Source organism: Theropithecus gelada, unplaced genomic scaffold (genome assembly GCF_003255815.1).
Source record: "Theropithecus gelada isolate Dixy unplaced genomic scaffold, Tgel_1.0 HiC_scaffold_15827, whole genome shotgun sequence".
NCBI classification, from domain to species: Eukaryota; Metazoa; Chordata; class Mammalia; order Primates; family Cercopithecidae; genus Theropithecus; species Theropithecus gelada.
Window position 1 is genome coordinate 27,428 of NW_020257578.1, and position 17,822 is coordinate 45,249.

At 46.5% G+C, this 17,822-nt stretch overlaps 1 protein-coding gene across 1 annotated transcript; it reads right to left on the bottom strand.

Annotated features, from left to right (window-relative positions):
• Window positions 1–1,254: 1,254 nt before the first annotated feature.
• On the bottom strand, window positions 1,255–14,375 carry LOC112617028 (mannan-binding lectin serine protease 2). The gene is made up of 5 exons (XM_025373761.1): window positions 14,257–14,375; window positions 10,730–10,808; window positions 6,066–6,200; window positions 5,494–5,568; window positions 1,255–2,382 (listed from the first exon to the last, which is right to left on the bottom strand). The coding sequence occupies exons 1-5, from the start codon at window positions 14,353–14,355 to the stop codon at window positions 1,619–1,621; spliced, it is 1,152 nt and encodes a 383-aa protein (XP_025229546.1). The 5' UTR covers window positions 14,356–14,375; the 3' UTR covers window positions 1,255–1,618.
• Between the last annotated feature and the right edge of the window lie 3,447 nt (window positions 14,376–17,822).

The window sequence follows — 17,822 nt, forward strand, 5'->3', positions numbered from 1 at the left end:
AAATTTCAGTTACTGGTCTTAGAAGGCTTTCAATGTTGAGTAGCCTTTTATTAACATGTTTATGGTACTGCATAGATACGGGTATTTATTTTACCCTAAAAAGATTTTGAAGTTTAGAAGTACTTAAACTATTTGGCAAAGATTTGTTTTTAAAAATCTATTTGGTCATCTAAATGCATTCATTCTAAAAAATTTTTTGAACCAGCTAAATAAAAATTTTTTTTGACACCACAGTTTAGTGTCTGGAGTCTTACTGGAAAAACACGATTTCTTTTTATATGTGACATACAGATGCTGGAAAGTTACCTTTAAAGATTGAGTCTAAAAAAAGAAAATAAAAATTGAGTCTCAAGAAGTTGTACTTTATACTTTATATGCACAAGAGAAATGAGGCCAAGACTCACGGTAAACTTTTACATGGAATGTTAACTGTTAGACTGAAAAACTTGAATGTTAGCTATTCAAACCTTTTAGGAAGGAATAGGCACCTAAAATGAAATGAGATTTTTAAGGTTAAATCAGCACTTAAGTTTTGTCCTTAGTAGGAAAAAGTAGGAACTACTCCGTAATCCAAGAGATAATGTGTAATAGTAAGAATGATTTTGTTGTTGAGTACAAGCAAAGTAGCTCCTAACTGTGTATTAGTGTTCTGTACTTGACTCAACTGTTGTGTGATCTGTGCTCTTGTTAGGCATCACTGTGCCCAAGTATTTCATGTTCATTGTAAAGGGAAAAAAATTACAGATTTATCTATAACGTCACCACTTATTTCTAATGCCATTTTTCATCTTGTGGAAATGCCACGTTTTGATTCAGTCTTCTGAATTTGAACATTATTCAGGTTATTTCCAATTGCTGGGAATATCCTTACTGCTAAAATAAATTCTTAGCATTGAAATTGCTAAGTCGAAGATTATGCATGCTTTTTAAGGGCTTTTGAAATGTATTGCCAGTCTATGGCCTGCCACTCTCCCTGAACATGCCTGGTCTTGCTTAAAATGTATTGCCAAATAGTCCTTTGGGAAGTTTATGTTGTCTTTAACAATATGAAATAGTACTGCTATTCACGTTCCTTTTGTCTGACGATTTGATAAGTGAATAATTGTATCCCACCAATTTGTGGTATTGGTTTTTAACATGGAAATTTTAGTCGGTACCTGGGCTGAAGTATTGTGTTTCCAGCCTGCCTACCCCAAAAGATTCAAGGTTATCCTTGAATCAATACTGCTATAATATATAAAGCACTTACAGAGATCAATAAGAACAAGTTTAAAAACAGTCAAAGACCATGGACAGGCAGTTTACAGAAATGCCAACAGCCAGTATGAAAAGAGACTGGCCTTTTAAAGTAACAAAATGTAATTTGAGCAGTGACATTACATTGGGTTGGCAAAGGTGACTATCACTCGTAGCTTATGTCCCCTTGAGTCAGTGGGTAAGGTTGGAATTAAACTGGTAAGTGGAGAAATAATAGCAGTCTCACCTGGAGTCTGTTTTTTGGGTGGAGCAACAACTGCCATGTTCATAGTAATGATTAATGCTTCTCAGGTCACGCTGCCAAGGTCTTCACAGGCATTTCTAAAAATGAGGAATCCTTGACTGACTGCAGACATGCGAATTAAAAATTACTAATTATGTTCTGGATCCAGGGAATATAGTTAATGACTTTTGTATAGACTCCGTACTGACCTGCTTCCCCACAATTCATGGAACCCCAGGACACTATTCCTCCCACAAACCACCTCTGTGTTTCATTATCTAGAAACACCAGTGCCCCTCCGCTGTCACCTCTGCAGCTGTCCTTGCCCCCACTTTCTAAGCCAGCGCAAAGCATGTTAGCAGTTACACTTCCCCCTGAATAGGGTGGCTTTTCATATGCAGCAGTACATTTTTGATGGTCAACAATTGGTATGTCGACATACATTAGATTTCTAGCAAGTAAGCCTCTTTGGGTTAATCCCCATCCAGATGCAGTTCCAATGTCATCTGTCCTCATAAAGGATTCAGCTTCTTTTCTTGGCAGACAAATAGGCGTGATGTTGCTATTGATTACAACTTTGTTATTCAATTTAATCAGTGCTATGTCATTGTCAAAGCCAGCATCATGAGTATAACCTTCATGTATAAAAACAGCTTTAGCCCAGGCTTGTGTATAATGAGGCGATAGTCTCTTCAGGGCGCCCAATCGAATGTCTAGGGAGGATGCATCATGTTTTTGCTCATATATGGCATGAGCAGCTGTGAGGACCCAGTTGTCATATAAAAGTGCACCTGCTGCTGTGCTTCCACCTAATATCAGGACTTGCCAAGGAAAATCACCAGGTTTTGCCTTTTGCCCTCCATATATACGCCCTCCTGTTGTACGGGCTGATAGTCCACAAACTGAGGGAGAAAAGCAGATAGGTAGAGAGCCTTTGTAAAATGTCAGTCATGTTTTTCTTAAATTATGACCACTTTCAAGTATGTATTCGATGTCAACCAAAAGTTACATTACATGAGTTGGTGGGTGACCACCTATACAGGCAAGTGAGGCTATTTTAAAACATCGCAGTTCAAACACCTGATAAAACCTTTTGGTATTTCTTAGCTCCTCAGAAAATGAGATTAGTGAAAACTGACTTTTAGAAGTTACTTTGTTTTGCTAAAATAATTTGGTCTGTAAGATTGGGAAGGCAGGGCATGGTGGCTCATGCCTGTAATCCCAGCACTTTGGGAGGCCAAGGCAGGCGAATCACGAGGTCGGGAGATCAAGACCATCCTAGCTAACATGGTGAAATCCCATCTCTACTAAAAATACAGAAAGTGAGCCGGGTGTGGTGGCAGATGCCTGTAGTCCCAGCTATTCGGGAGGCTGAGGCAGGAGAATGGCGGGAACCCAGGAGGCGGAGCTTGCAGTGAGTCGAGATCGCGCCACTGCACTCTAGGCTGGGCGACAGAGCAAGACTGTCTCAAAAAAATTTTAAAAAGATGGGGAAATTGGCTGGGTGCAGTATCACACCTGTAATCCCAGCACTTAGGAAGGCTGAGGTGGGTGGATCACCTGAGGTCAGGAGTTTGAGACCAGCCTGGCCAACATGGTGAGATGCTGTCTCTACTACATACACAAAAATTAGCCGGGCATGGTGGTGGGCACCTGTAATCCCAGCTATTCGGGAGGCTGAGGCAGGAGAATTGCTTGAACCTGGGAGGCAGAGGTTGCAGTGAGCCAAGTCATATCACTGCACTCTAGCCTGGGCTACAAGAGCAAAACTCCATCTCAAAAAAAAAAAAAAATTAGGAAAATTAACAGGGCAAGCAGGCATTGTCTGAGCAGATGGACTGGATGATGTGCATAGGAATTAGAAGGACATAACCTTTCTCTGTTTCTGTTTTCCTACTTGTAAAATGGGGATTTATGTAAACCTAGGAAAGCAGGAACTAAAGTCAATATCTTTGCAAAATTACTTTTACCTTTGAACATACAAATGTTTTAGACATTAGAATGTTGCATTTGTGGCTAGGACCCTGCAGGTTCCAGAATTATATTTTTGGTCTAGTTGATTCTTCCAAACTAAGTTTTGTATCTTTATTGCAAATTAAATACACCCATTAATGTAGCGTATGTTCCCTATTGAGGTAGTGCACTTGCATTAAAACCTAGACTGGGCCAGGCGTGATGGCTCACGCCTGTAATCCCAGCACTTTGGGAGGCTGAGGCGGGTGGATCACGAGGTCAGGAGATCGAGACCATCCTGGCTAACACAGTGAAACCCCATCTTTACAAAAATACAAAAAAATTAGCCGGGAGTGGCGGCAGGCGCCTGTAGTCCCAGCTACTGGGGAGGCTGAGGCAGAATGGTGTGAACCCGGGAGGCGGAGCTTGCAGTGAGCCGAGATCGCGCCTCTGCACTTCAGCCTGGGCGACAGAGCGACTCCGTCTTTAAAAAAAAAAAAAAAAAAAACCTGAGCCAAATAACACAAGGGTAATTAATATATTATTATCTTTCTGATTTTGGTAATTAATATATTATTATCTTTTTGTTTTGTTTTGTTTTTTGAGACAGAGTCTTGCTGTCACCCAGGCTGGAGTGCGATGGCACAATCTCGGCTCACTGCAAGCTCCGCTTCCCGGGTTCATGCCATTCTCCTGCCTCAGTCTCCCGAGTAGCTGGGACTACAGCTGGGACTACAGGCGCCCGCCGCCGCGCCCAGCTAATTTTTTGTATTTTTAATAGAGACGGGGTTTCACCATGTTAGCCAGACTGGTCTCGGTCTCCTGGCCTCGTGATCCGCCCGCCTCAGCCTCCCAAAGTGCTTTTTTTTTTTTTTCTAAGACACTGTGTGGCTCTGTTGCCCAGGCTGGAGTGCAGTGGCGAGATCTTGGCTCACTGCAAGCTCCGTCTCCCGGGTTCCCGCCATTCTCCTGCCTCAGCCTCCTGAGTAGCTGGGACTACAGGCGCCCGCCACCGCGCCTGGCTAATTCTTTTTTTTTTTTTTTAAGTAGAGACGGGGTTTCACCATGTTGGCCAGGATGGTCTCGATCTCCTGACCTCGTGATCCACCCGCCTCAGCCTCCCAAAGTGCTGGGATTACAGGCGTGAGTCACCGCGCCTGGCCTCGATTTGTTTTTTTTTTAATAATTCTACAGAGGGGGAGGTTGCAGTGAGCCGAGATTGCACCACTGCACTCCAACCTGGCGACAGAGCGGCGAGACTCCCTCTCAAAAAAAAAAAAAAATCATTCTACTCAACTATTATCTTTGGAGCCAATTCTGGTTTAAAAAAATTTAAAAAGCGCTATTAAAAGATTGCATTGATGTTTAAAAACTAGATGTTGAAAACAATTGCTTCGGGAAATTATTAGCTTTGGGTTTTAATAGCATTTTAACAGAATAGTAACTCAACAGAAGAACTCGTATTTATAAATGTATAAATTGTTCAAGATAATTTTTAAAATCCTTTTTTTTTTTTTTTTTTTTTTTTGATATGGAATATCACTACTGTTGCCCAGACTGGAGTATAATGGTGCGATCTCAGCTCATTGCAACCTCTACCTCCCGGGTTCAAGCGATTCTCCTGCTTCAGCCTCTCAAGTAGCTGGGATTACAGGCATGTACCACTACGCCCGGCTAATTTTGTATTTTTAGTAGAGACGGGATTTCTCCATGCTGGTCAGCGTGGTCTCAAACTCCCAGCCTCAGGTGACCCACCTGCCTCAGCCTCCCAAAGTGCTGGGATTACAGGCATGAGCCACACCTGGCCTAAAAATCATTTAATTTTTTATGCTTGCCTAGTTATAAGGTCAAAAATAAATGACTGATGCAGTCAGCACCTAACAACCTCTCTATATGGAAAGGGGGTAATGAGAACATACTATTTGGAAATAATAACTTAGCCTAAGAGCCAAGTGCTGAAGTTACATTTCTGCCTACCACAGCTAAAACTCTCCTTACTGCCTCCTACCCAGTTCTACTTTCCATCAATTACCAATGTCTTGTATAAATGTGTCCATTACCAGGCTCACAGACTGGCGGTGATCTTTCTCCTTTGGAGCTCGTCCAGAATCCATCAGCCTCACACACATATTTACCTGCAAATCATTGGAAAAGCAAAAATGTTTAACTGCATGTATAAGATGGTTGTCATTTGCTTGAATACCCCCTTGAAAAATGTCGATTCTTGAGCATCCGTGGGAAATAGAGGTGTCTGAAGAACCATTTTACATGATTTCATAAGTAGGAGGTCTCTGCATTACCATGTTTGCTTGCAAAGTGGAAACCTTTTAGATGTGTAACTTGAATATGTATCAAGATCTCAAGTGCTTAATGATAAGGTTTTGACTTGTTAAATTAAACCATTTGGAATATATTGTGTGTTTGTAGTAGTCATTTACTAGATCCGTTTTCAGATTTTTGCAAATTGACATTAAAGTCACTTTAGCTATAATATTTCACTTAGCGGATGGGAGAAGTGACTTTTAATCTTTTGTCTAGCCTTAGCCAAAAATGTTGGTTAAAGTTTATTTTCAGACCATGGGGGCTTAAGTTCCAAGTATTGCCCACCCCCAACTTTGAACAATATGCATACCATCATTCACTTTCATTGTGTAGAAGGTCTCTTCACAGCTGTACTGAATCACAGCTTTGTAGGTGGTCACTTCAGGACCTGTGATGTACTCCACTCGGCCACTGGGTAGATCATCAGGAGGGCCACAGTCAACAACTAAGAAAGAAGCATGGGAGGGAGGAATGCATTGATCATTTCAATGCTAACTTTCCAAAGGTCTGGAGAAGCACCTTTGGGAGACTGAGGCAGGCAAATCCCTTGAGCCCAGGAGTTTGAGACCAGCCTGGGCAACACGGCAAGACCCCCTCTCTACAAGAGATTAAAAAGTCGAGCATGGTGGCACGTGCCTTTTGTCCCAATTATTGGGAGGCTGAGGGGGAAGGTAACTAAATGGCTGAACTGAGGGGAGTGGTCCATGCGGAGGAAGAGGTGTGCTATCTTTCCTGGAGAAAGGGAATTTGAAACCACCGGAGCTCCTTAGCACCCTCACGTCAATATAAGAAAGGTCTGGCCGGGCGCGGTGGCTCAAGCCTGTAATCCCAGCACTTTGGGAGGCCGAGACGGGCGGATCACGAGGTCAGGAGATCGAGACCATCCTGGCTAACCTGGCGAAACCCCGTCTCTACTAAAAAATACAAAAAAACTAGCCGGGCGAGGTGGCGGGCGCCTGTAGTCCCAGCTACTCGGGAGGCTGAGGCAGGAGAATGGCGTAAACCCAGGAGGCGGAGCTTGCAGTGAGCTGAGATCCAGCCACTGCACTCCAGCCTGGGCAACAGAGTGAGACTCCGTCTCAAAAAAAAAAAAAAAAAAAAAAAAAAGAAAGGTCTGCAGCAGAATAGCACGCGACACGGCACAGGCTGGTTGGATGTAAAAGCTTGCAATTCACAAGGCAATAAGGGTAGAAAAGGACACGACAGTAAGATTGGAGGACGCAGGCTTGGTGGTTCAAACCTGTAATCAGCATTTTGGGAGGCCAAGGTGGGAAGGTCACTTGAGACCAGGAGTTCAAGACCAGCCTGGGCAACATTAAAACCCTGTCTACAAAAGGTAAGTTGGCTGGGCTTGGTGGTATGGTCTCAGCTATTCTGGAGGCTGAAGCAGGAGGATCGCTTGAGCCTGGGAGGATGAGGTTGTAGTGAACTATGATCATACCACTGCACTACAGCCTGGGTGATAGAGACCTTGTCTCCAAAACAAAAAATTCAGCTTATTCTTCTGATCCTCTTAATAAGTTGAAGTATTGAGAAAGACTTGGAAGTCTTTCTAAAGCTCACTGGGCATGGTGGCTCAAGCCTGTAATCCCAGCACTTTGGGAGGCCGAGACGGGTGGATCACGAGGTCAGGAGATCGAGACCATCCTGGCTAACACGGTGAAACCCCGTCTCTACTAAGAAATACAAAAAACTAGCCGGGCGAGGTGGCGGGCGCCTGTAGTCCCAGCTACTCGGGAGGCTGAGGCCGGAGAATGGCGTGAACGCGGGAGGCGGAGCTTGCAGTGAGCTGAGATCCGGCCACTGCACTCTAGCCTGGGCGACAGAGCGAGACTCCGTCTCAAAAAAAAAAAAAAAAACAAAACAACAACAACAACAACAAAAAACATAGTCAAGCTTTTCTACATGGTTCATGGTATAAGTGACATGCTCTTTTCCATGCTCTGTGTTATTTGCTTGNAAAAAAAAAAAAAAAAAAAAAAAGAGAAAAAAATACATGATTTTTAGTTCACAAAATGGTAATGTACATCATTATCCCAGTTTGGGGTGTATGTATTACCACATAAAATTACCCCCCTTTCTACATACAGTAGTATATACTTGCTCACATGTGTGAATTGTGTGTAATTGGAGGGACACACGCCAAAAGAGTAACGATTAGGCCGGGCCTGGTGGCTCACACCTGTAATCTCAGCACTTTGGGAGGCCAAGGTGGGTGGATCACTTGAGATTATGAGTGCGAGACAAGCCTGGGCAACATGGTGAAACTCCACCTCTATTAAAATTAAAAAATTACGGGTTGTGGTGGCAGGCACCTCTAATCCCAGCTACTGGGGAAGCTGAAGCAGGAGAATCGCTTGAACCCCGGAGGAGGTGGTTTCAGTGAGCCGAGACTGTGCCACTGCACTCCAGCCTGGGCGACAGAATGAGACCCTGTTTAAAAAAAAAAAAAAAAAAACTGGCTGGTCGCGGTGGCTCACGCCTGTAATCCCAACACTTTGGGAGGCTGAAGCGGGTGGATCACTTGAAGTCAGCAGTTCAAGACCAGCCTGGCCAACGTGGTGAAACCTCGTCTCTACTAAAAATACAAAAATTAGCTGGGCTTGGTGACAGGCGCCTGTAATCCCAGCTACTCAGGAGGCTGAGGCAGAATAATTGCTTGAACCCAGCAGGAGGAGCTTGCAGTGAGTCTAGATGGCACCACTCCACTCCAGCCTGGGCAACAGAACGAGACTCTGTCTCAAAAAATAAAAAATAAATAAACATAAACAAAGTAATGATTAGGCCAGGCGCGGTGGCTCAAGCCTGTAATCCCAGCACTTTGGGAGGCCGAGACGGGCGGATCACGAGGTCAGGAGATCGAGACCATCCTGGCTAACACGGTGAAACCCCGTCTCTACTAAAATACAAAAAAAAAATTAGCCGGGTGTGGTGGCGGGCGCCTGTAGTCCCAGCTACTCGGGAGGCTGAGGCAGGAGAATGGCGTGAACCCAGGAGGCGGAGCTTGCAGTGAGCCGAGATCGCGCCACTGCACTCCAGCCTGGGGGACAGAGCAAGACTCCATCTCAAAAAAAAAAAAAAAAAAAAAAAAAAACAAAGTAATGATTATACTTGCATATGGTGGCATTATGGGCATTAAGATGTTCATAATTTTCTGTATTTTCTATCTTCCATCTTCTACCATGAATATTATTATTTTTATACTTAGAAAAATATTGTCAGGCCAGGCACTGTGGCTCATGCCTGTAATCCCAGTGCTTTGGGAGGCCGAGGCAGACGGATTGCCTGAGCTCAGGACTTCAAACCAGCTTGGGCAACACGGTGAAACCCCGTCTCTACTAAAATACAAAAAATTATCCAGGTGTGGTGGCGTGTGCCTGTAGTTCCAGCTACTTAGGAAGCTGAGGCAGGAGAATTGCTTAAACCCAGGAGGTGGAGGTTGCAGTGAGCCAAGATTGCACCACTGCACCCCAGCCTGGGCTACAGAGCAAGACTCCGTCTCCAAAAAAAAAAAAATATTGTCAAAGAACACACTTTGGGAGCCTGAGGCAGGTGGATCACTTGAGGTCAGGAGTTCGAGACCAGCCTGGCCAACATGGTGAAACCTCATCTCTACCAAAAAAATACAAAAATTTGCGGGGTGTGGTGGCATGTGCCTGTAATCCTAGCTACTCAGGAGGCTGAGGCACGAGAATCTTTTGAACCTGGGAGGCAGAGGTTGCAATGAGCTGAGATTGCCCCTGCACTCCAGCCTGGGTGACAGAGTGAGACTCCATCTCAAACACACACACACACAGACACGTACTCACACTTTGGGAGGCCAAGGTGGGCAGATCACCTGAGGTCAGGAGTTGAAGATCAGCCTGGCCAACATGGTGAAACCCCCATCTCTACCAAAAAAATACAAAAATTAGCCTGGCATAGTGGCATGTGCTGGTAGTGCCTCCCAGCTCCTGGGGAGCCTGACGTGGGAGAATCGCTTGAACCCAGGAGGCAGAGGTTGCATGATCCGAGATCACACCACTGTACTCCAACCTGGTCAACAGAGTAAGACCCTGTCTCAGAAAAAACAAAAAACAAAAAACAACTTGTCAAAGAATATGCTTTTCTAAGCATATCCCTTCCCTAGTAGGTTGGTTGTTTTAACCTCTAAGAGTGCACTGAGAGATGGGAGAAAAGAAGCAAATTTGAAATTCAAGTGCTGATAAACGGATCATTAAAAAAACAAGGATCGGCCGGGCGCGGTGGCTCAAGCCTGTAATCCCAGCACTTTGGGAGGCCGAGACGGGCGGATCACGAGGTCAGGAGATCGAGACCATCCTGGTGAACACGGTGAAACCCCGTCTCTACTAAAAAATACAAAAAAACTAGCCGGGCGAGGTGGCGGGCGCCTGTAGTCCCAGCTACTCCGGAGGCTGAGGCAGGAGAATGGCGGGAACCCGGGAGGCGGAGCTTGCAGTGAGCTGAGATCCGGCCACAGCACTCCAGCCTGGGTGACAGAGCAAGACTCCGTCTCAAAAAAAAAAAAAAAAAAAAAAAAAAACAAGGATCCAGGCACAGTGGCTCACGCCTATAATCTTGGCACTTTGGGAGGCTGAGACGGGCGGATCACTTGAGGTCAGGAGTTCGAGACCAGCCTGGGCAACATGGTAAAACTCTGTCTCTACAAACAATACAAAAATTAGCCAGGCGTGGTGTCAGGCACCTGTAGTCCCAGCTACTCAGGAGGTTGAGGCAGGAGGATTGCTTAAGCCTGGGAGACAGAAGTCGCAGTGAGCCAAGATCACACCACTGCACTCTAGTCTGGGCAACAGAGCAAGACCCTATCTCAAAAAAAAAAAAAAAAAAAAAGAAGAAGAAGAAGAAAAAGAAAAGAAAGAAACAGAAAACCAGAGAAGCAATAGAAGCAGCAACAGTTAGCAGCAGAGGGAGTTCCGGGCGGTTATGAGGGTTGTAGTCACCACATGACCGTACTGCTGCACGAGGGCATTGGCTGGTCCCAAGATCCGTCTTTCTGACAAACTGCGGCAAATGATTTCAGGGGCAAGTGACCCTGAAGAAGAATTCAGAATATATTAATTTCCTTGTGTATATCATAAAATCACTCCCCAAAGCTGTGCTCTCACAGTACTTCCTATTCTAGTGTTTTACGAGGTACTCCCAAAGCGGGTGGCATCGCACATGACCAGTATCTGCATGTGCTGGGGTTGAGCGGACCTGGCACATGGACGCACTGCCTCACCGCCTCAGTGCACATCTATGCCACCTAGGTTATGTATTTCATTGTTCAACAGGTATTGGCATTTTATGAATCAGATGGAAACTTTGCAGCAATTTATGATTCTTTTGTTTGTTTGTTTGTTTTTCACTGTAATACAAAAACATATCAGATCTCAGCCGGGTGTGGTGGCTCATGCCTGTAATCCCAGCACACCTGGAGACCAAGGCAGATGGATCACTTGAGGCCAGGAGTTCAAGACCAGCCTGGCCACCATGGTGAAACCCTGTCTCTACTAAAAAATACAAAAATTTAGCCTGGCGTGGTGGCGTGCACCTGTAATCCCGGCTCCTCAGGAGGTTGAGGCAGGAGAATTGCTTGAACGTGTGAGGCGGGGGTTGCAGTGAGCTGATATTGCAACACTGCACTCCAGCCTGGGTGATAGAGTGAGACCCTGTCTCAAATCATCGTCATCATCATCATATCTCAACATTTCTGTATCTGATGTTCCACCATTTCTTTATATAAAGTGACAGAGGGCCAGGCACAGTGGTTCACGCCTGTGATCCCAGCACATTCGGAGGCCAACCAAGGTGGGAGGACTGCTTGAGCTCAGAAGTTCGAGACCAGCCTGGGCAACATAGTGAGACCTCCCCACCTCTACAAAAAAGACAAAAATTAGCCGGGCATGTTGGTGCTCGCCTGTAGTCCCAGCTACTTGGGAGGCTGGGGTGAGAGATTGCTTGAACCTGAGAGGTCAAGGCTGTGGTGGGCCATGATATCGCACCCCTGCCCTCCAACCTGCGTGACAAAGTGAGACCCTGTCCAAAAAGAAAAAAAAAAAAACAGAGGGCTGTGGTGACAAGTTTGAAAAAGCAGGTGTGATAGGACTTGCAAGTATGTCTGTGTATCTGTCTAGCCTGTAGCCATTAGCTGGAGGAGGGCTCCTAAGAATTCTTTTGTGAGTTTCGTCTGTGTGCTGTCCACCAGCTTTCACTGCCAGTGTCATTTTTTGACTTGCTGAGATAATGTGTTTCTAAAATCAAACATTAAAATAAAAGACGATGGCTTTGGCAGAAACCTCGTGCTTCAAAGGATTTCAGGACTTCTTGTGTTAAGTCAGAAACTAAAGAGGTTTGTGGTCCGAGGAGCTGTGGAAAAGAGCCCGCCCAAGAAGTTTGCAAGGTGGGAAAAGTGTCTCACTTTTTTTTTTTTTTTTGACCCTCCACAGGACTGTGGATTGCATAGTTAGTTATCATTCCAATGTTATTACTTCTTACCACTGGGATTCAGTGACAATTTTGAAGAACATAAAGAGGACGTGTTAATTTCTTACCTGTGCCCCTAAAACAACATGCTAAGCATTTTTTGAAATTATACTCCTCCCTTAACAGTGATCACTATTTATAACTTTGCAGAATACACTATTTCCCAGGCCTGTCTACCTTTTTGTGGGCCCAGGAGTTGTTTCATGGAAAGGTCATTTGACCAGGGGGAGGACTTTAATTTGATGCTAGGCAGGGCACATGGAACAGGATAGCAAACTCATCTTTCTGTCGTTCCAGCCACTTTACGAAGAGCTGCTGTCGTGTATGACCAACAGAAAAGTTGCCCATTTTATTTTATTTTATGCATTTTTTTGAGACAGAGTCTTGCTCTCTCACCCAGGCTGCAGTGCAGTGGTGCAATCTCAGCTGACTGCAACCTGCGCCTCCCAGGCTCAAGCGATTCTCCTGCCTCGGCCACCTGGGTAGCTGGGATTACAGGCGCCGGCCACCTAATAATTTTTGTATTTTTAGTAGAGACGGGGCTACTACCCCATCTAATGTTTACATTTTTACTTTTTCTTCTTCTTCTTCTTTTTTTTTTTTTTTTTTTTTTTTTGAGACAGAGTCTCGCGCTGTGTCACCCAGGCTGGAGTGCAGTGGCGCGATCTCGGCTCGCTGCAAGCTCCGCCTCTCAGGTTCACGCCATTCTCCTGCCTCAGCCTCCGAGTAGCTGGGACTACAGGCGCCCGCCACCACGCCCGGCTAGTTTTTTGTATTTTTAGTAGAGACGGGGTTTCACCATGTTAGCCAGGATGGTCTCGATCTCCTGACCTCGTGATCCACCCGCCTCGGCCTCCCAAAGTGCTGGGATTACAGGCTTGAGCCACCGCGCCCGGCCTTCTTCTTCTTATTATTATTATCATCATCATTATTATTATTATTATTAATTATTATTATTATTATTATTTGAGATGGAGTCTGGCTCTGTCACCCAGTCTGGAGTGCAGTGGCGTGATCTCGGCTCACTGCAAGCTCCACCCCCTGGGTTCACGCCATTCTCCTGCCTCAGCCTCCCGAGTAGCTGGGACTACAGGCGCCCACTACCACGCCCGGCTAATTTTTTGTGTGTGAATTTTTAGTAGAGATGGGGTTTCACCATGTTGGCCAGGATGGTCTCGATCTCCTGACCTTGTGATCTGCCAGCCTCGGCCTCCCATAGTGCTGGGATTACAGGCGTGAGCCACCACGCCAGGCCTAATTTTTGTATTTTTAGTAGAGATGGGGTTTCATCACGTTGGCCAGGCTGGTCTCGAACTCCTGGCCTCAAGTGATCTGCCTGCCTCGGCCTCCCAAAGTGCTGGGAATACAGGTGTGAGCCCCTGCGCCTGGCCAATTGCCTATTTTCATCACCAGCTTTCCAAAGTAGCTTTAAAACAGGGCTCGCTTAGGTAAATTTAAAGTTACGTTTACAGAAAAAAGAAAGAGGCCAGGTGCGGTGGCTCACGCCTGTAATCCCAGCACTTTGGGAGGCCGAGACGGGCGGATCACGAGGTCAGGAGATCGAGACCATCCTGGTTAACACGGTGAAACCCCGTCTCTACTAAAAAACACAAAAGACGAGGTGGCGGGCGCCTGTAGTCCCAGCTACTCGGGAGGCTGAGGCAGGAGAATGGCGTGAACCCAGGAAGCGGAGCTTGCAGTGAGCCGAGATCGCGCCACTGCACTCCAGCCTGGGCGACAGAGCGAGACTCCGTCTCAAAAAAAAAAAAAAAAAAGAAAAAAAGAAAAGAAAAAGAAAGAAAGGGTAGAATTCCCAGAATCAAATTTTCCATAGCCATCCTTTTTGTCCTCTGCAAACTTATTTCTTGGCTTTTTATCATTTAAAGATAGACAAAAGAAATCATGCTGACACACGATTTTCCCACTTTGCTTTCACATATCTGCAGATAGAAATATGTTCACATTTCAAAGCGATCGTGATTGATCGTGGTGTACTTAGTCTTGTTTTAACTCACTTGCAGAAGCTCATAGCCAGGCTCGCAAAAGATGGAGAAGCTGTCTTTCAGGATGTATTTGGCTTGCACAGGTGAAACGTGGCCATTAGGTGGCGCCATCGGATAAGGGCAAGGCTGCGCTGCGCAGAGGAAATCAGGCATATTGGTTTTGATGAGGTCTACAGCAGCCAAGTCCGAATCGAGCCGTCTGAAGTTCTTAGTTTATAAAGGAAATACTTAACATGTAAAGAGAGCTTGCCATTCGTGGGGTAGGGTTCTTAAGATTTTTTTTTTTTTTTTTTTTTTTGAGACGGAGTCTCGCTCTGTTGCCCAGGCTGGAGTGCAGTGGCGCTATCTTGGCTCACTGCAAGCTCCGCCTCCCGGGTTTACGCCATTCTCCTGCCTCAGCCTCCCGCGTAGCTGGGACTACAGGCGCCCGCCACCTCGCCCGGCTAGTTTTTTGTATTTTTAGTAGAGACGGGGTTTCACCGTGTTAGCCAGGATGGTCTCGATCTCCTGACCTTGTGATCCGCCCGCCTCGGCCTCCCAAAGTGCTGGGATTACAGGCTTGAGCCACCGCGCCCGGCGGGTTCTTAAGATTTAACACCAAAGGCAAGATTAAACTCTCAGGTGCTTTTGCAAATTAAGGTTTCTTGTTTTCCCTGGGACTGAGCCCAAGGTATGTGAGAAAGCCGGGTATGTGGGAAGATGGGGCAGTCCCCATAAATAGAATGTCTGCTCTATGCCAGGAACTTCATAGCCACGCTCGAAACCGAGACAGAGTGTAACTTTGAGGAAGAGAGCTCGGGGGAGGCTTTGGGACCTACATGGACTGGAGCTGGGTTTAAATCATAACTCTCCATTTCCCAGTGGTTATGTGTAACCTCTCGGAACCTCAGTTTCTTCATCTGCAAGATGGGGAGCGGGTGATGATGATAATAGTTGCCCCAGGGCTGTTGTGAAGATCAAATACAAAGCACCTAGGCTAGTGCTTGGTGGAGCTGTAATTCACCCTCACAGCCGCCCCTCATGAGCGCCTATCCACAGTGCTCAACCCACCAGGACACTGCATTCCACTCTGGCCCCCAAACCCTGGCCTCCACTCACCCCAAGGCTTCAGTGCTCCCCAGCTGCCCCTTAAAACCCACCGGTCAGTTTCTGAGTCCTCTCCTCCCTCCGGCACCTGCTGGGGCCCAGTGGTCTCTGCCAAGCTGCTGGGGCAGCTGGGTGCACCTGAGTGCCCCTGACCCAGCCTGTGGCCTGGGGCAGCTCTCAGTCCCATGCAGGTCCCAAAGTCTCCCCTTGAGGAATCAATCTCCAGGGATAGCCTTGCTGGACCTGTGGGAGCCCAGGGCTTCTAGCACTTGAGTGTCTGTCATGAGGAAGAGGTGGTGGCAGTTCTGACAGGGCCTCAGAGGGCAGAGCCAGGGCCAGTAGGGGTGGTCCTGAGAGGTAGTGTGTAGATCCTGGCTGCATACTCCTCAAGTTGTGGCTCTGGTGCAACCCTCCTTTTTCCCCTGCCCCAACTCATACCCACACCTCACCTTCTACAGCTCCACACCCTGAAGAGTGAAGCCTCTGGGGGGCTTTTGCGCATACTATTCTGCCACCTAGAACTCTGTCTAATACCCACTTATCCTTTAAATTCAATCTTGGCATTTCCTATTCCAGGATAGCTTCCTAGCTCCTAGCCCCTGTCTGGTGAGGTCCTCCTTTGGACTCTCACATTGTCCAGTGCTTGGCTCTAGGCTGTGCTTGCCACAGGGTTCTGGTTATGTTTCTGTGACTGTTCCCTCACTGGACTGAGCAGAGGCTGCTGGAACTGTGGCTTCCACGTTACATATCCCTGGTACACATCCATAGGATGGAATGATGGTGGATGGAAGGATGGTGGATGGATGGATGGATGGATGAATAGACTGGTGGATAGAAGGATTGGTAGGCAGAAGGATGGGTGGATGGATAGATGGCTGGCTGGATAGAAAGATAAGTAAGGTAGAAGAATGAATGGATGGACAGATGAATGACTGGAAGGATGGATGAAAGGATGAATGGATGGATGAGTGGGATTGGTAGGTAGAAAGATGGGTGGATGGATAGATGAATGACTGGCTGGATGGATGGATGGATGAATGGATGCATGGATGGATGGATGAATAGGATGGGTAAGTAGAAGGATGGGTGGGTGGATAGATGGATAGCTGGAAGGATGGATGGATGGATAGAAAGATGTGTGGGTAGAAGGATGGGTGGATGGTTGGATGAATAGAAGAATGGATAGATAGAAGGATGGGTGGATGGAAGGATGGGTGGGTGGGTGGGTAGGTAGATGGATAGAAGGATGGATGGATGGATGGATGGATAGATGGATAGGATGGGTGGGTAGGTGAATGGCTGGAAGAATGGGTGGATGGGTAAATGGATGGGTGGGTGGATGGATGGGTGGATGGATAGGATTGGTAGGCAGAAGAATGGGTGGGTGGATAGATGGACAGCTGTAAGGATGGATGGATGGATACATAGAAGGATGTGTAGGTAGAAGGATGGGTGGATGGTTGGATGAATAGAGGACTGGATGGCTAGAAGGATGGGTGGATGGAAGGATGAGTGGGTGGGTGGGTAGATGTATAGAAGGATGGATTGATGGGGCTGGGCTCAGTGGTTCACGTCTATAATCCTAGCACTTTGGGAGGCCAAGGCAGGCAGATCATGAGGTCAAGGTATCAAGACCATCCTGGCCAACATGGTGAAACCTTGCCTCTACTAAAAATACAAAACTTAGCTAGGCATGGTGGCACATGCCTGTAATCCCAGCTACTCTGGAGGCTGAGGCAGAAGAATCGCTTGTATCCAGGAGGCAGAGGTTGCAGTGAGCTGAGATTGTGCCACTGCACTCCAGTCTGGCAACAGAGTGAGACTCTGTCAAAAAAAAAAAAAAAGAAGAAGAAGAAGAAGGATGGATGGATAGGATGGGTGGGTGAATGGCTGGAAGAATGGGTAGATGGATGAATGGATGGGTGGGTGGATGGATGGATAGGATTGGTGGGGAGAATAATGGATGGGTGGATAGACGGACAGCTGGAAGGATGGATGGGTGGATGGGTGGATGGATGGATGGATGGATGGATGGATGGATGGATGAATGGATGGATGGATGGATGTGTAGATGAATAGAAGAATGGGTGGACAGAAGAATGAGTGCATGGGCGGATAAAGGATGGATGGATAGAAAGATGGGTAGGTAGAATGAGTGGACAGATGGATGGCTGGGAGAATGGGTGGGTGGATGGATGGATGGATGGATGGATGGATGGGTAGGTCGGTAGAAGAATGGGTGCATGGATAGGATTGGTAAGTAGAAGGGTGGGTGGGTATATAGATAGCTGGAAAGATGGATGGATGGATGAATGGATAGATAGAAGGATGTGCAGGTAGAAGGATGGGTGGATGGGTAGATGAATATAAGGATGGGTGGGTGAAAGGATGGGTGGGTAGATGGATGGATAGAAGGAAGGAAGGAAGGAAGGAAGGAAGGAAGGAAGGAAGGAAGAATGCATGGATAGATGGATGAATATGTTGGTAGAAGG